The 14,710-nt window shown below is 44.7% G+C and overlaps 1 protein-coding gene across 7 annotated transcripts in view; it reads right to left on the reverse strand.

Moving 5' to 3' along the window:
• TUB (TUB bipartite transcription factor) overlaps positions 1-14,710 on the reverse strand; it is a 168,711-nt gene that overhangs the window by 69,717 nt on the left and 84,284 nt on the right. The window contains exon 1 of one of the 7 annotated variants that reach the window (XM_065838502.2): positions 10,425-10,876. The exons of the other annotated variants lie outside the window; for them this stretch is intronic. Coding sequence (XP_065694574.1) covers positions 10,425-10,462 — 38 coding nt within the window. The 5' untranslated portion in view covers positions 10,463-10,876. Of the gene's footprint in view, positions 1-10,424; positions 10,877-14,710 lie in introns of those variants that run through there. 7 annotated transcript variants of the gene reach the window in all.

Raw genomic sequence — 14,710 nt, forward strand, 5'->3', positions numbered from 1 at the left:
TGCACAGAGAGTTGCTTTGAGAACTCCTTGCACTGTCAATTTGGCACATTTACAATTCATCATGCAATGCAGTGAAAACTTCTATGCTTCTAATGTATCTTACATTTTTCTTCAGAATAAGCTTTTTTTCAGAGGAGAATGAGTTGTTCTTGCCAAAGAACCCAGAAAAATTGCAACGTGTTATATGCTGTTTGTCATTTTGACTGGGCAGCACAATAGTCACTCTTCTTCCTTCTCTCCCCACCACGTTATATTCAACAGAAGCTTCACATTTTCAAATAGGCTCATGATTAGGAAATAACATGAGCAAAGAATCAGAGTGACCCTGAGCACTCTTGAAAATCCAGCCATAGGCTCTTCAAGGCTCCCTATGTAGCATTACATTCCATCCTTCGAAAGGCCTGTACCAACGTAATGCTAGGATACAGTTCTTCTGCGTGCATTTCTAAGTTTTGCATTACAAAATCTTTATATTTTAATGGAATGCAACAATCAATACACTGAAAGTCCAGCAACTGGATAGTCATTTCCAATGAGCTCCTAGTTGTTTTTACTATCTCCTTCAGTTTTGTTATGGCTTACATTATTTGGTATCACTTCCATGAAGTGATGGCTCTCAGAAATTGTATTTTATTTAAGTAAAATTAATTTTCTAAGACCTAAAATCTTCCATACCAAGTCTAGAGTTCACTGGATTCTTTTTCCAGAAACCTTTGTAAAAGAATACCAATTTATCAAATCTAAACCTTGTAAACTCAGTGACCTCCTGACTTCCAGGATAAAATTTCAGGAGGATGGGGGGACAAGTCCAGCCCGCACCAACAAATAACCTGAAAGTCCAGGCAATACCTTTCTAAGGAATACAACACACAGGGCAGAGACTTGAACACTTGAACTTGCATATCCCACTTTGCAGGCTACGCAAATGTAATTTCACCTTTTTTCCAATAGAATAATCTGGAAATCATTCTAACACAGAGTGCAAAGGACTGAAAAATGTTTTTCTTTCCAATATTACTCAGAACAACCTCTATCTTGCAAAGCCTCAAGCATATAGCATTAAATGAATAAATAACAGAAGGTGCCTGAGAATCAAAACAGGAAGAAAGAAGGGACAGAAGGAAGGAAAGGAGAAAGGGAGAACCTTTCATTTCATTTAAATTTCTCCTGTGCTGGTTTTTCTTGATCTTTAAAATCTGAGAGTGATCTTCAAGCCCCAAGGAAATAATTAACAATTTTTCAAGCTGCATCAACAGGGCCAGAAAGCTACACTATTTAATTATTTGAAGTAGATAACATTTAAAAGGCATCTTCCAAGATGGTTCAAACTTCTAGCAATGTCATAATCTTTTTGCATGGGTATGATGGCCCAGTTTCTCTAGGTATTAATTCAGTATTCCATAATTAATATATCTGGCATATCTAAGAAGAATTATCCTAGTATTCTGAAAAGCAAGAGGCTAGGTTAGGTCACTCATAGGTGGCTAGTGCTTTTAAGAGCTAAAAATTAACAATCTTAGTTTAGACTAAATAATTAATTTTAAATTAAAAGTTACATTCATATTGTGAACTGTGCTATGACAGATACCCAGCTAGTTGTAAACACGCTAACACATATATCGGAAATTATTTCACTATGGTAGTCCCTGGGTCCTCACAGACTGAACTGCATCACTCCTCAGAGGAGTAAATCACTTCTGCATTTCTGATGATGTTGTACGACTCTCAGTGCCTGTGTCGGCTCGTGCAGCTCGGCCAAGTGTCCCTCTACTGCAGTGCAGTATGCAGCTTGGACATACCACAGAGATCAAATACAGAAGGAAAGAATTTAACCAACTCAGCAGCAAGCCAAACCACAGGGTTCTCCGTGTCTCCAGCATTGCACAGATTTAATGATACACAATACACAAAGGCACCTGAGCTCTGCCTTAGGGACAGGCAATAAAACAAAGTTAGTCTTACTCTAGGGCAAGCACAAAAACTTCCTCTAAAACCCTGAATCTCACTTTTTAAATCTGCAGCAACATCCAGTGAAGTGATTTAAAATTCACTTACCTGGAAGAATCAATTATCAAGGTTTGACTCACTCGTGTGTAGAGACATCTTTAATGTTATTTAACACAGCAGTACAGGTGCAGTGTCCCAAAAGATGCATTATTTACCCTTATAACTAACCTGAACTTTTAGGTAGGCATATAAGGGTTCATACAATACTTAGGTCTGCAAAAGATTGTTTAATGGAAGTTCACGCTTCTGGCTTGAGACTCGGGATTTATATCTGCCAAAAATAGTGGGATGCATTCCAAGGTACAGAAAGTGTCTTAGTCTTTCAGTTGTCACTCAGCCTGACATGAGCAATCTAAGGCATTGTCCAGACCAGTTATCTATTCTTTAATTTCTATAAAACATCCAATAGCTTCCTCAGTTTTCCAGAAGGGAGAAATGCAACACGATGCAATGTAGTTGTTCTGTTTTTTGTTACTGCAGACAAGTGAAAATGTTGCTGTAGTATTGGTTAGGAACAACCTGCTCTGGAAAAAAAGAGAGACTGCTTTTCCTTATGCTTCTGGCTGTGGCACAGGTACCATTAACAGAAACATCTAGCCTTTATCTTTACTCATTTTGCTTTCAAATGGATACCAAATTCAAAAGACAGACCTGTTTTGATCCCTTTCCTAAACATGGATGAACTACAGACATATCTGTCTTTCACTTGCAGATACAACTTTCAGCTTAGGCATAATTTGAAGCTAATCAAGGAATTTCTTCATCTTGTAATTTCTCACCTGCAGGTAGTTAGAACTGTGATTAAGATTACAATTACCATTAAAAACTTCATCCTGTGGTTTCATTACCTGTGTCAAATGAGTTATATTAATTACAAATTATGATATTCACAGACTTGTGTTAACATGCATCTCAACAGGAACCATGAGCTTTCCACTGAAATCTGCAATTCAAGACTTAATTGCAGTAAACATCCAGAACTCAAGCTAAAGCTCAACTTCATGAAAGAATGGCTTGGGCACTTGTGTTGTCAGAGGGTGAGGTAAGTACGATCCTTACAAACAAAGTGCCCTCACAGAATGATAGGGATTGGAAGGGACCTCAAAAGATCATCCAGACCAATCCCCCTGCTGGAGCAGGAACACCCAGATGAGGTTACACAGGAAGGTGTCCAGGTGGATTTTGAATGTCTCCAGAGTAGGAGACTCCACAACCTCCCTGGGCAGCCTGTTCCAGTGTCTGTCACCCTCACTGAGAAGAAGTTTTTTCTCAAATTTAAGTGGAACCTCTTGTGTTCCAGTTTGAACCCATTTCCCCTTGTCCTACCATTGGTTGTCACCGAGAAGAGCCTGGCTCCATCCTTGTGACATTCACCCTTTATATATTTGTAAACATTAATGAGGTCACCCCTCAGTCTCCTCTTCTCCAAGTTAAAGAGACCCAGCTCCCTCAACCTTTCATGTATACAGCCTTTAATGTATACAGACTGCTTGCCGTTATTTGCTCAGCTAAAACGTGAACTCAGAGAGGGTCATGGAACCACCCTGATTCCCTTTCAAGTCAATAGAAAGGCTCTTGTGGCACCTCATTGTCACTCATGCCCACGAGCAACCACACAGCTGCATGTACAGCAGAGGGTGGTGTTGGACCTGACCGTGTCCCTGTCTGCAGGTGCCAGGTACAGCAGCAGCATCCGAGACCCGCAATGTTCTTGTCCTGGCAGAAGCAGTTACTGGCCTCTGCTGCATAAGGCCCCACTGCATTCCCCAAAAGGAAGTGTTTTAAACTAGGTCACTTCTTCCCTTTATGAATAAATGATAGATAAATCTGTAATCTCCCAATTTATTAGCAATCCAAAAGTATGAAAACTACTTCTGCTGTAATCACTGAAAAGGAAAGGTATATTTTAGCTTCTTATTAAGATAAAAGAAGGAAATACAAATACAGTTAGTATATCATTTAGTTGCAAGGCAAACTAAGCATTAAAAGACCTTCCTAAATATCACAAAGCTACACAACACAGAGAGAAACCAAAATTATTTAGTAAATGATCTACAATACACCCACTGTTACACGTGTTACTGAACACATAAAAAAGCAAAAAAGCTATGTTACTACTAAGTATTAGATAAAACAAGCTGATATAAAACAGCTATGGTTGGAGGTGGGGGGGATGTTTATTTTTTTATCATATATACTCATCCACTCATCCTGTTCCAAAACAATTACTCCAGTCTTTCCACCTTCTCCCATAGTTACCTTCACACATTCTAGACCCCCTTCTCTGCGAGCCCATTGCTGCTTCTAGTTAAGTCACTAACCCCTTCCTGTTTTCTTAAGAACAGGATACTCAAAAGAAGCTAATGATCATATGTGCGTAACAAAAGTGAAACTACACCAACAGTCACCCTGATCTCTTCGCTTTCATTTTGTGCCCTTCTGTACCTATCTTCACGACCGAAAATTCCTCAGACTGAAGACTGTCTTGCTGTATACCTACGTGCTATTAGCATTATACAATCAATAACAGAGCCCAGAGAGGTGTTATATTCTCAGTTGAGAGTCCTCAGAACTTGCTGGTATCATCCTGCCACTATGTCATGATAAAAGAGATGGCAAAACTGCAAGAGAACAGTTCTTCAGTTCCCCACCAGCACCAAGAAGAGCAGCTCCTAATCCCAGTTACTGGTCTTCATACACTGCACTAACAAAAGCTCCAGCAAGAAGTGATATATAAAATAAACACTGATTTTAACAATCATGCCTAAAGCTTTGAATAATCTGCTGCAAATACTTAAATTAATTCTCAATAATCTGAAAAAAAAATCAGCTTAAAAAATTGCAAAGAGTACTAACTCTTAAGTAATACAATGAGAAATTGGAACGGATTTACTCAAGTTACAATAAAATACAAATTAAAGAGCAAACATTTACAAAGAAGGGTACCATACAGCTGGCAAGACAGAATATTATTTTCATGAATAATCTTAAAGTGGGAAAGAGAGAAGAAAGCAAAAAAGAGGCAAGGAGAGGAAGATGTAGGGACAAATGGCAAAAGAAATCTGTTCATAAAGAGAAAGAACAGAAAGGCGTGAATTAGAAAATAAGTCATTAGTATGAGTAGAAGAGGAACGAAGAGGAAGTGTGAAAAGAATCCAGCTCTTTGGAATGGCAGTTTTTAGTTATTAATAGAAAGTACCACCTTCCAGAAAAGCTGCTGTATGTCTAAATGGATGCCGCTTTGAGGAAAGTCCAAAAACCCTCAGGCGTAAGAGTCAAAACTGTCCATATCCCCTTGCTGGCTGTGACCCAAATCTGGCACAGATGGCTTGTAAATGATTGTCGCTGCCAGAAACCTGCAAATGATTGTCGCTACCAGAAACCCACTGGCCTATTATAAAATGAGTTTTATACTCAGTCTGGATGTTGACACTGCGAAAGTGTTCGGGGGTCACGATACTACCGGACGGTGCAGCCGGTGACCTGTCATGTGGCCCCAAGTGCACCCTGCAAAGAGGTGGCAAAGCCCTTTCGACCCCGTACTTAAATCCACCTTGGGCACACTGCAAAGCACAGGACGACCGGGTTTCACCCCCAGCCCTGCTGCTGATCTCCCTTGAGTCTTGTCACATTCCCATGTAAGCCAAGTCCCTGCAACTTCCACAGGTCTCTATTTCCCTCACTGGTAAAACTGAAGTGGTAAGTTTATTTTCCTCCCTCTCTTTTCTGTCTGGTTGATTTAGGCTATCAGCTTCAGGGTAGCAATTGCCTCTGCCAATGCACTTGTACGGTTCCCTAACACTGATGCTGGGTCGAGCGGGGCTTTGATCTCAGCTGGAGTCTCCATGCACTACAGCAGTAACACCTACATAAAAGCACAGACCCCCATTAAGGGAGAGCTCTAACTTAAATACTTTAAAAGCACATGACTAGGCTAATTTTATACATCGCAATAACCTGAGACAAGACAGCCTAATTTAGGAGATACATGCTCTTTGTATCCTTTTCTTTAGAAAAAGCAGCACTCTCATAAATTATCGATGCTGGTCCCCACAGCAGCAGCTGCATGCTCGCCCGCACTGTGATGCACTCGGCCGCAGGCTGCACCTTGCAGCGGGGCGAGCGCTCAGCTTGCACTGCTGCCTTTAGAACGTCCAGGCTTAGCGGTAGATAACATCCCAATACCTCTAATCAGTGCGTAGTCAAATGAGTGGGACACCCTCGGTCTTCAAGCCTATTCCTCTTCCAGGAATTGTTTACCCATCACACTTTCTGAAATCTTCTCATCTGCTCTAATTGCCACGATTCATGAATTTACAACACAGCTGTGCTCCACAGTTTTCATCCAACTGTAATCCTTCACTTTGCAAATTGATAAATAGTGACTGCTTATAGCTGCAATATCTAAGCACAGCCTTAAAACTTCAGAGCAAATTCATAAAAGCTACAAAATTTGAGTATAATAAAAACTGTCACAAATAAAGGCATATTATTACCATCATCATGTACATATCAGGATGTGTTATGCCCCTGCAGATGCCTGCTGTGTATTCTGCTTTAGACAGTGTCCTTCATGCAAAGGGCCAGACCTCACGGCAGAGTTCACGGGCTCCCCTGGGGCTGTGCCGGGTTTATCGCACAAACCACGGCTCAGGGGAACTGCACAGATGCTTTACACACAACTCGGGACATGCAGCAAATTTATTCCTATGTGGACTGTGCTTTTCAGCGGACAATATTTATATATTTCTCATCAAACAGGCTAGGTGGTTTTGTAAATGCTGCTTTTTAAGTTATAATATTGCTACATTTATCGTTAAAGATCCAGGTCCTTGCTGTGACTGAGTATATTGATACTTTTATCTTAACTAGCAACAGTTTCATTTAACTGTAGTTACGTAGTACAAAGAATGTGTTTGCTTATTCAAGACACACCAGCATAAAATAAAAATGAATATGTTCAGAAATTCTATGAATTAAAAATAAGTTCAGGAAAAATACATTAAACCAAAACATATTTTTGAACAAAAAAGCTGAACTCCTGTGAATCTGTAATGACTCCCAGATACTTCTGCTTTGCATTTCCTACTGGAACCTCCTGAAGGATATCAAAGGAAAACACTACTGTGCTTGAGAATATAACTCCTTAGGAAGCTGCATCTTAACCACCATCAGGAACCACTTTTGGGGCTGTGGGCAGCTGCATGAACTGCAACTGATTTTTAACTGGACTCTAAACTGTTTTGATTCTTCATGATAAAGGACGTCAAAATTGTTAAAAACAGGCTTAATTTAAAGAATTCCTAACTCGTTGTACCTGGTGTGCAGCTTCATGTAAGTGCTTGATCAAATGCTTGAACCTCTTTCTATGAAACAGTTTCATGAAAATAAATGCAATATATTTACTTTCAGAAAATATTTCCTCGATTGTATTTCATAGCATTAGCCAACTCAAATCCCGCCATCCTATGACTATTAGTGTTTCAAAAGCAGAATATGTAAGAGAAGAAGAAAAGACATTAAAGGCAAAATGACAAAACCACAAATTCACAAATAACATGAATCTTTTATCCATCTCAGCATGAAAAAGCTAGCACTGGCACTGAAAGAATTGCCTGCTATTTTTTGTTAATTCACCCAAAATGTTCTCAGCATCTTAAAAGTAGAAGTATAATCTGTCTTGTGAGTTTTGGACATGCAGGTGGATTGCTTAATGAGTTGTGCACAATAGACACGGAACTGATTCCCTCTGGCTCATCTCACTTGTAAAGAAAAATATGACATTTTACCAAAGAAAAAACACTTATCTGCTTGAATTAATTCAAGTGTATAGCTGCACGCACATTTGATTCCTAGGAGGAACAACGTAGGTTTAGGAGTCATGCTACCATTTTAAAGCCTGTGCCAAAGCTGAAACAGCTTTGCCAAGCTCCGAGTAGAGCTCACAGCATTTTCTAGCACACCATACACCTGCGAGGCTCAGGCTACCTCACATCTTTACAGACCCAGGCATGCCCAACAGCCTGTGCTCTGTCCCCCACGTAAGCAGCGGTGACATTGTTGGCTGTCACATACCACTCAGGCCATAAAGAAGGTGAGGATCTTTCAGAATCAGCAACCATTGAACCCATGACAGTAAACAATCTGAAGCAACAGAGCAGATAAGCGTGGTTTATTTTGCTCTGAGAGATGAACTATTCCAAGGGATGCACGTCAGGCCTCTCCCTCCCCTTGTGTATTCCACTCCTACCAAATGGTACTTTGACCTAATTTGCTAATACAGTGTTTTCATGTGTAATCTCAGTCACATATGCGTTCAGAAACTATTGTTTCCTGGGTACGTCGGTTTAGGGGATCCTGGAGGATGCTTTAAATGAGCAAGTTCACGCAGATTTGCAATTACATACATCTAATTCAGGAATTTGCTCTGAAGACTGCAAAGTCAACTTTTTGAGAGAACTCTATGTTAGAAGCCTAAACAAAGGCACTTCAGAGCAGAAGCATGGTTTATTTGCCTTTTGGTTTGGGGCAGTCCTCAGCAGTTTCTGGCCATAAATATACGGTTAACATTCCAGAATAATATTATATTAGAACAGACATGAGTATCATCGGATCTGTGTTTCCCTGAAGATCTAATACTTTGACTCCTTTTGCCTCTCTGAACAGCACTGAGCAGAAACAGAAGAAATGTTTTATTAATATTTCCTTCTTGAAGGCCACTGCTACAAAAGCCGTGAGCAAACTTTTGGCGTTGGCCTCTGCAGAGCCCTGCATACAGTGAGAGAACGGAGAAACAGTTCCTCTGCTGCTGGGAAGAGCCACGAACAGCTGTTCAGCTGGTATTTTTGCCTTCATTACAAGGCTTCGGATTGCATCAGAATGCATCCACTAGTCATTTTTGAAGCCTTATTGCCAATTCCTTACGTCTTTTCAAAACACGTGGTCTGAAAGAGCTACAGAAGAGAGAGTGGCAGTATTCTCGGGTTCACTGTAATCAGATTTCTTTCTTTCTCATTCTTCTGTTGATTAGAACTATCACGCACACAGGTTAAAACAGCAGACTTCCACTTCTGAATCTATCATTTTACTTTTTTCTCTGTATTAATAAGTGATTTATTTGTGCTTATGCTGCACTCATTGCAGCATATGGTTGCTGCAAAATTGCCATTTAGAATGGGGCAAACTACAACCGACCTGCTTAAACAGCTGTCTTTGTTTTAAAACACAATCTGTAAATATTTTTAATGTCATATTTCTCTAGAGAAAAAATTTACCTTACTGTATCTACCTTGTTTTATTTAGAATCAAACAAATGAAATGAACATGCTTGTCTGTCTTCTCCAGAACACCTTTTAAAAACACCCGTGATTTGTTTCTGCAATAATTCAGTTCAAAAAGATACTTTACTGAAAACTAAAAAACCCCATAAAATTAAGATTACTCGGAACAGCCGATTCATAAATGGCTTTATTATTGCTCCACAGCACGACCCATCCCGCACGGAGCCAAAACCGCTTTGGCTCGCTCCCTCCCAGACCGGCAAGTCAGAAACGGACTATTCTCATATTCGATCAGTAAACGCTGCCGCTCCGACAGCGGGCGCTCGGGAAGGGCACAGTCGAGCCGACCCCAGCCCCGCAGGGCGGAGGCGGCAGCGCGGACGCTCCGCAGGGCGAGCGGGGCCCCGCAGCCCGGCCGGGCCCGCAGCGCGGAGCCGCCGCTGACGCACGGGCTGGCGGGCAGCAGCGGCGGCTCCCGTAGCTTATGGCAACGGCGGAGCCAATGGCAGCCGGCAGCCCGGCGCTGCCATGGCGATCCCGCTCCTCGCCATGGCGGCACCACCTGCCGCGGCCGCTCCGCCAGGACGCGGCAGCCGCGCCCGGCCCGGCGCCCCCCCGGGCCGCTCTCGCTGGCCGCCTGCGGAAGGGGTGGCGAGCGCCCGCCAGCGCCCCGCGGGGCCGGGGTGCCCGCGGCCAAGGGGCGACGGCCGCCACCGACGGCGCAGCGCTCCACCCGCTGCCGCCCTGCCCGCCGGGGGGCCCGGTGGCGGAGGCACGGAGGGAAGCGCTCCCGCTACGGAGCGAGCGCGGCTCTCCCAGCGGCGCTCTCGCTCCTGGCGGGCCTGACAGCTCTCCCCAGAGACCAGTCCCCGAACTTCGCGGAGCGGGACCGGACCGAAGTTGGGAGGCGGGACCGGGGCACCCCTCCGAGAGCTCCCGCCGGCCGGCAGGCACGGGATCCGCCGCTTCCTCTCCGCACCCCGGTAGTGTCCAGCCGCCCCGACTCCGCCGCCGCGGCACCGGTTCTGACGGCGACCCCCCGCCAAGGGGCAGCGGCTCCAGCCCAGGAACAGCTCCGGTCCCTCCGGCCGCCTCCCGCACCCCTTGCCCGCTGCCCCCAGCGGGGGTTCCCCCTACCTGTAGGGGATCCAGTCCGCCTGGTGCCTTGAAGTCATCTCTCCCCGGCGACGCTGCCCGGAGCCGAGGAGGGGAACGCGGCCGCTGCTGCCCGAGTCGGAACCCGCCACGGCGCGGGCAGCATCCTCCGTCCGGGGCGGGGGCGGACGGCGCGCCGGTTATCCCGGCAACGGCCGCAGAAACATCCCCCCGGGGAGGGCTCCCAGCGGCGGGCCGGGCTGCATGGGGAGGGGGGCGGCCGGGCGCAGCGGGAGGCGGCTCCCTGCCCTTCCTCCCTGCCCGGAGCGGCGGCTGAGTCGGGCACCGGAGCGGGGGAGGGGGCTGCGGGAGGGGGGCGGAGGAAGGGCCAGCGACGGGCAGGGAGAGGCAGAGCAGCAGCGCCGCGTCCCCGCTGCCGCTACCCGTCCGCCCCCCCGCTGCCGGCGCCGCGCTGAGGCATCGCCCGGGCGAGGCGGGCCGGGCCGAGCCACCCTCCGCGCGGGCCCGCCCCTGCCCCGTCAGCCGCGCCGGCACTGGGCATGTGCGGGGCGCCGCGGCCGGCGGGGACGCGCTCCGGGGCTGGTAGCGGCGGAGCAACCCTAGCAGCCGGTTGGGGCGGCGGGGAGGTGCGAGGAGAGCTCTGTCTGCGCTTAAGCGCTTCTCAGTTCAGCCCTACCGGCAAAATCTATAAATTTCAGCAATTGGACCCAAAATGGCTGAGGAGCCACGGCCTGGGGTCCATTAGTAAAAGCTTAAGGCGGCCCTTAAGGGAAATCTCATGTGTTCTGTTTGCCAGCACTAGACTTGGTGTCTCACGGTGACACGGAGCCCCTGGGACGCGGCGGCTGCAGCTCAGCTCGGCCAGCGCTGGAGCGGCCGCACGGCAGCAGCTTCTGGGGAAAGCGCAGCTGAGGATGACTGGAGCTGGAGCACGGCACGGTCACGGCTCCCTTAGGAGCCCAGCTTCTGCTACACGAGTGTGTTACACCACCCGCTCATCCTAAGAAGCCCAGCTTTGCAGCCACAGCAGAAGTTAAGGCCTTTTATGCTACTGACCGTGTAAATCCCTCCTCCTCCTCCCCTCAGCCACGGGGCTATACACTTAAGAAACACACACAGAAACACACACAGAAACACTTCCTGACTTTGTGCAAATAAAAAAAAAAAAAAAATATATATATATATATATCTATCTATCTCTGAAGAAAGAAGGAATTTGTGAAAGACAAAAACTAATGAAAAATACAATGTCTATTTGCTTTGAATGCTGGCACTTTGGCCGCTAACATCTCAGAAGATTTGATGTAGGTAACAGCTGTACTGTGCATGGAGGAGAGGTTTAAAGAAAACACCGTTATGAGTGAGCTGAAGTCATCTTTTTGCACAGAACAGGCATTGTGGAATAAACCACCAAAGAGTTAATTGTGGCACCCACTATGCCCTGGAAAAGCCAAGATGGACACGGGCACCTAAGTGACAAAGACGTGAAGCTCTGACCTGCTAAGCCATCCCCAAATTGCAGCATTGGTTTTCTGCTTGATGGCATGAATTCATGTGGAAGAAGGGTATGGTGCAGGCTATCTCACTGCAAGGTGTTGCAGGATTAGAGGACAGGTGAACGATTAGGAGTGTGGAAGGGTGCACATCTGAGCAGACAGTGAAAAAAAAAAAAAAAGTCCACCTGAGAAAACAGAGAAAGGGAGTTTAAAAGTGTCTAGCAATAGCAGATCAGAACAGCAAAAAAAGAACTTTGATTCCCACGGTTTTTTAGCATAGAAAACAAGGAGGCAATATTACCATTTAGCCAACTGAACACAGATTGAAGGACATACTTTTTCACACAACGTAACTCTTTGGTAGAGTTCACCACCAAAAAACATGACCGGGCCAGGAAGCCAACAAAAGTCAACAGAAGATGGCATGCTTACCAGATAACAGAAATGTTACCGTGTTGTTCACTGTCATGAACTTTTGAGAAGCTATTTTGTTTTAAATCCAGAAACCATTTAAACATTTTCCTGAAGCAAAAATGAGATCTGCCTTTAAGGAATGATTATCTCACATCCGTGTGGAAAAGATGATCTGCTGCTTTCTTGACCAGCATCAGGCATTGGACTTGAAAGACCACCAGTTCCAGTTGGGCACAATCTGGAGCTGAAAAGCAAGTGGCTTTGCCGCCACCTGGCAGTGTTATTAGCATGAGCAGGTGGCATCAGGAGAGAGATCCCATCTCCCAGTACTAAGCTCATGCTTTTTAAGCATCCCCATTTACTGAGGCATCTGTAAAAAAGAGGAAAGGAAAGATGAAAACTAGAAGAGTTTTGTGTCTTCAGAGTCAAAAGCTCTCAAGACTGATTATTAGAATATCTCTTTTCAAAAAGCCCGAAGTGTAAAGTCTGATAGATGAGCTAATGCACACACATCAAAAAGATCCCTCTGAACTTTGAGGAATATGAAATATGGAAGTGCTTTCTTGTAATTTAAACAGCCCGAGAGCATGTTTTTGTTAATAAATACAAAGCATACAGGGTTACTAGGTGTTCAAAATGGGAGACAGTCAGTGTGTCCTGGAAGATGGAGGTGCACAGAACACAATGTCCACCTAGGGAGAGCTGACACAGAGGAGAAGAAACATCAGGAAAATTGTATGGGGAGAAGGGAAAAACAATTATCTGATATTTTATCTGCTTTTGTAGAGTTTACTTATGCTCCCAACCTCTTCCATATTCTCCTCTTTCCTGATTCTCCTCATCCCTTTGCCATTTGCCTTCATACTGCCTCACTCTCCAGCTTTGGGTCTTTCTCCCTGGCAATGCTCTGTCCCCATTACTGAAGCAGGCAAGCCACGCAGAATGGTGAATACCAGCCCTCCACCACTGGCAGCGATGAGTGGGTGGTCACTGCACATCTCTGACTCCGAGCAAGGTCCCGACTCAGCAGCCTCCCGCGGATGTCGCTCTGCTTTGTCTACACAGCACACAGAGCTAACTCTGAATGACAGGGCAAGAGTTAAAGAGAAATCCTTGCCTGGAGGATGATCAAGGTGTTCATTTTGCTGTGTGACAAGCCTCAAGATTGCCCTCGCAGATTTGTTCACTGACATTTCTAATAATTTTCAGCATCTCAGGGAAGATCTGGCTTTTGTAGGTGTCAGTTTCCTCAAGTACTACTACAATAAAAACTAGGAAAAAACACCAGTATGTAACAAATAACCTTTACAGGCAATGATGATTTCTAGGTGCTATCTGGAAAGAGAATTGCACTTCTCAAAAGCCATGCTTAATTAGTTTCAGATGCCCACCTGATGAGCAAGGTAGTCTGCTAGGAAAGCAGTGCTTTAAAGTTTCAATGATGGATACATGAAACACAGGGAAAGTGGCAACATAGATGCAAAGCTGGCTCCTCGATTGCCAAACGTCTCACCAAGTACACCTTCCTCTATGTAGTGTGCTACCTTTCAAATTATTCCTATTTTGTCCTCTGTGTAAGTCTCCTACCAATACATCTTTTGATTGGGATGATGAATAATATAACACAACTATATCTAACAGCTGAAAACACCTGCATTTGCAACTGAAAGCCTTCTGGCAGTCTGGGTAGAGAGCAAGACATCAAAGCAGGAGGACTCTGCTGGAAGGGAGTTGGGAGAACCTAAGCAAGTAGTAAAATAAGAAACTGATGTAAGGTCTTTCCTAAATTTACAGGTTAATAACTTTTAAAAGCCTAATTTTCCATGAGGGGGGAATTAAATTCTAAAATAAAGTTGTAAATGTATATACTCATTTGATAAAGTGCACAGGGTATATTTTATAGAGAGATTGTTATCCATCTGTGTTCCCGTTGTTCCTCTTTCTAGAGCCACTGTTGCTTCTGCGCCAGTGAGCACGACACTGCTTAGAGCCTGTGTGCTACAAACAGAAAGGTCTGCACGTTGTGTGGCTTTGAAGCTTTCCTACACCTCATAGGTGCTATAGGAGGCTCAGAATACGTATTGAATTAAATTCCTGTCTCATGTGCCTTTTTAGCTGACCTGAAAGAAGACTGATTTTAGAAAAAAGGAAAAGTATTGTAATGAACAGCATAGATTTTCTTATTTGCAGACCCATCCTGGTTTTATGCTGTGCTGTAACACACGTCCTAACCCATTCATTATACATCCAAGAGTCTCATTCAGTCTTTACTTTTTAGGTCTTTTAAACAGGCAAGAACAGACAGTTTTTTGTCTCTGAATCAGCTCAAGCATACTGCAGAAAACACTTCTATCTGGCATTTTAACTCTTATAACAGCACAAACAGGACAGATTTGC

Source organism: Patagioenas fasciata, chromosome 5, assembly GCF_037038585.1.
Source record: "Patagioenas fasciata isolate bPatFas1 chromosome 5, bPatFas1.hap1, whole genome shotgun sequence".
In the NCBI taxonomy this organism is placed as follows: Eukaryota; Metazoa; Chordata; class Aves; order Columbiformes; family Columbidae; genus Patagioenas; species Patagioenas fasciata.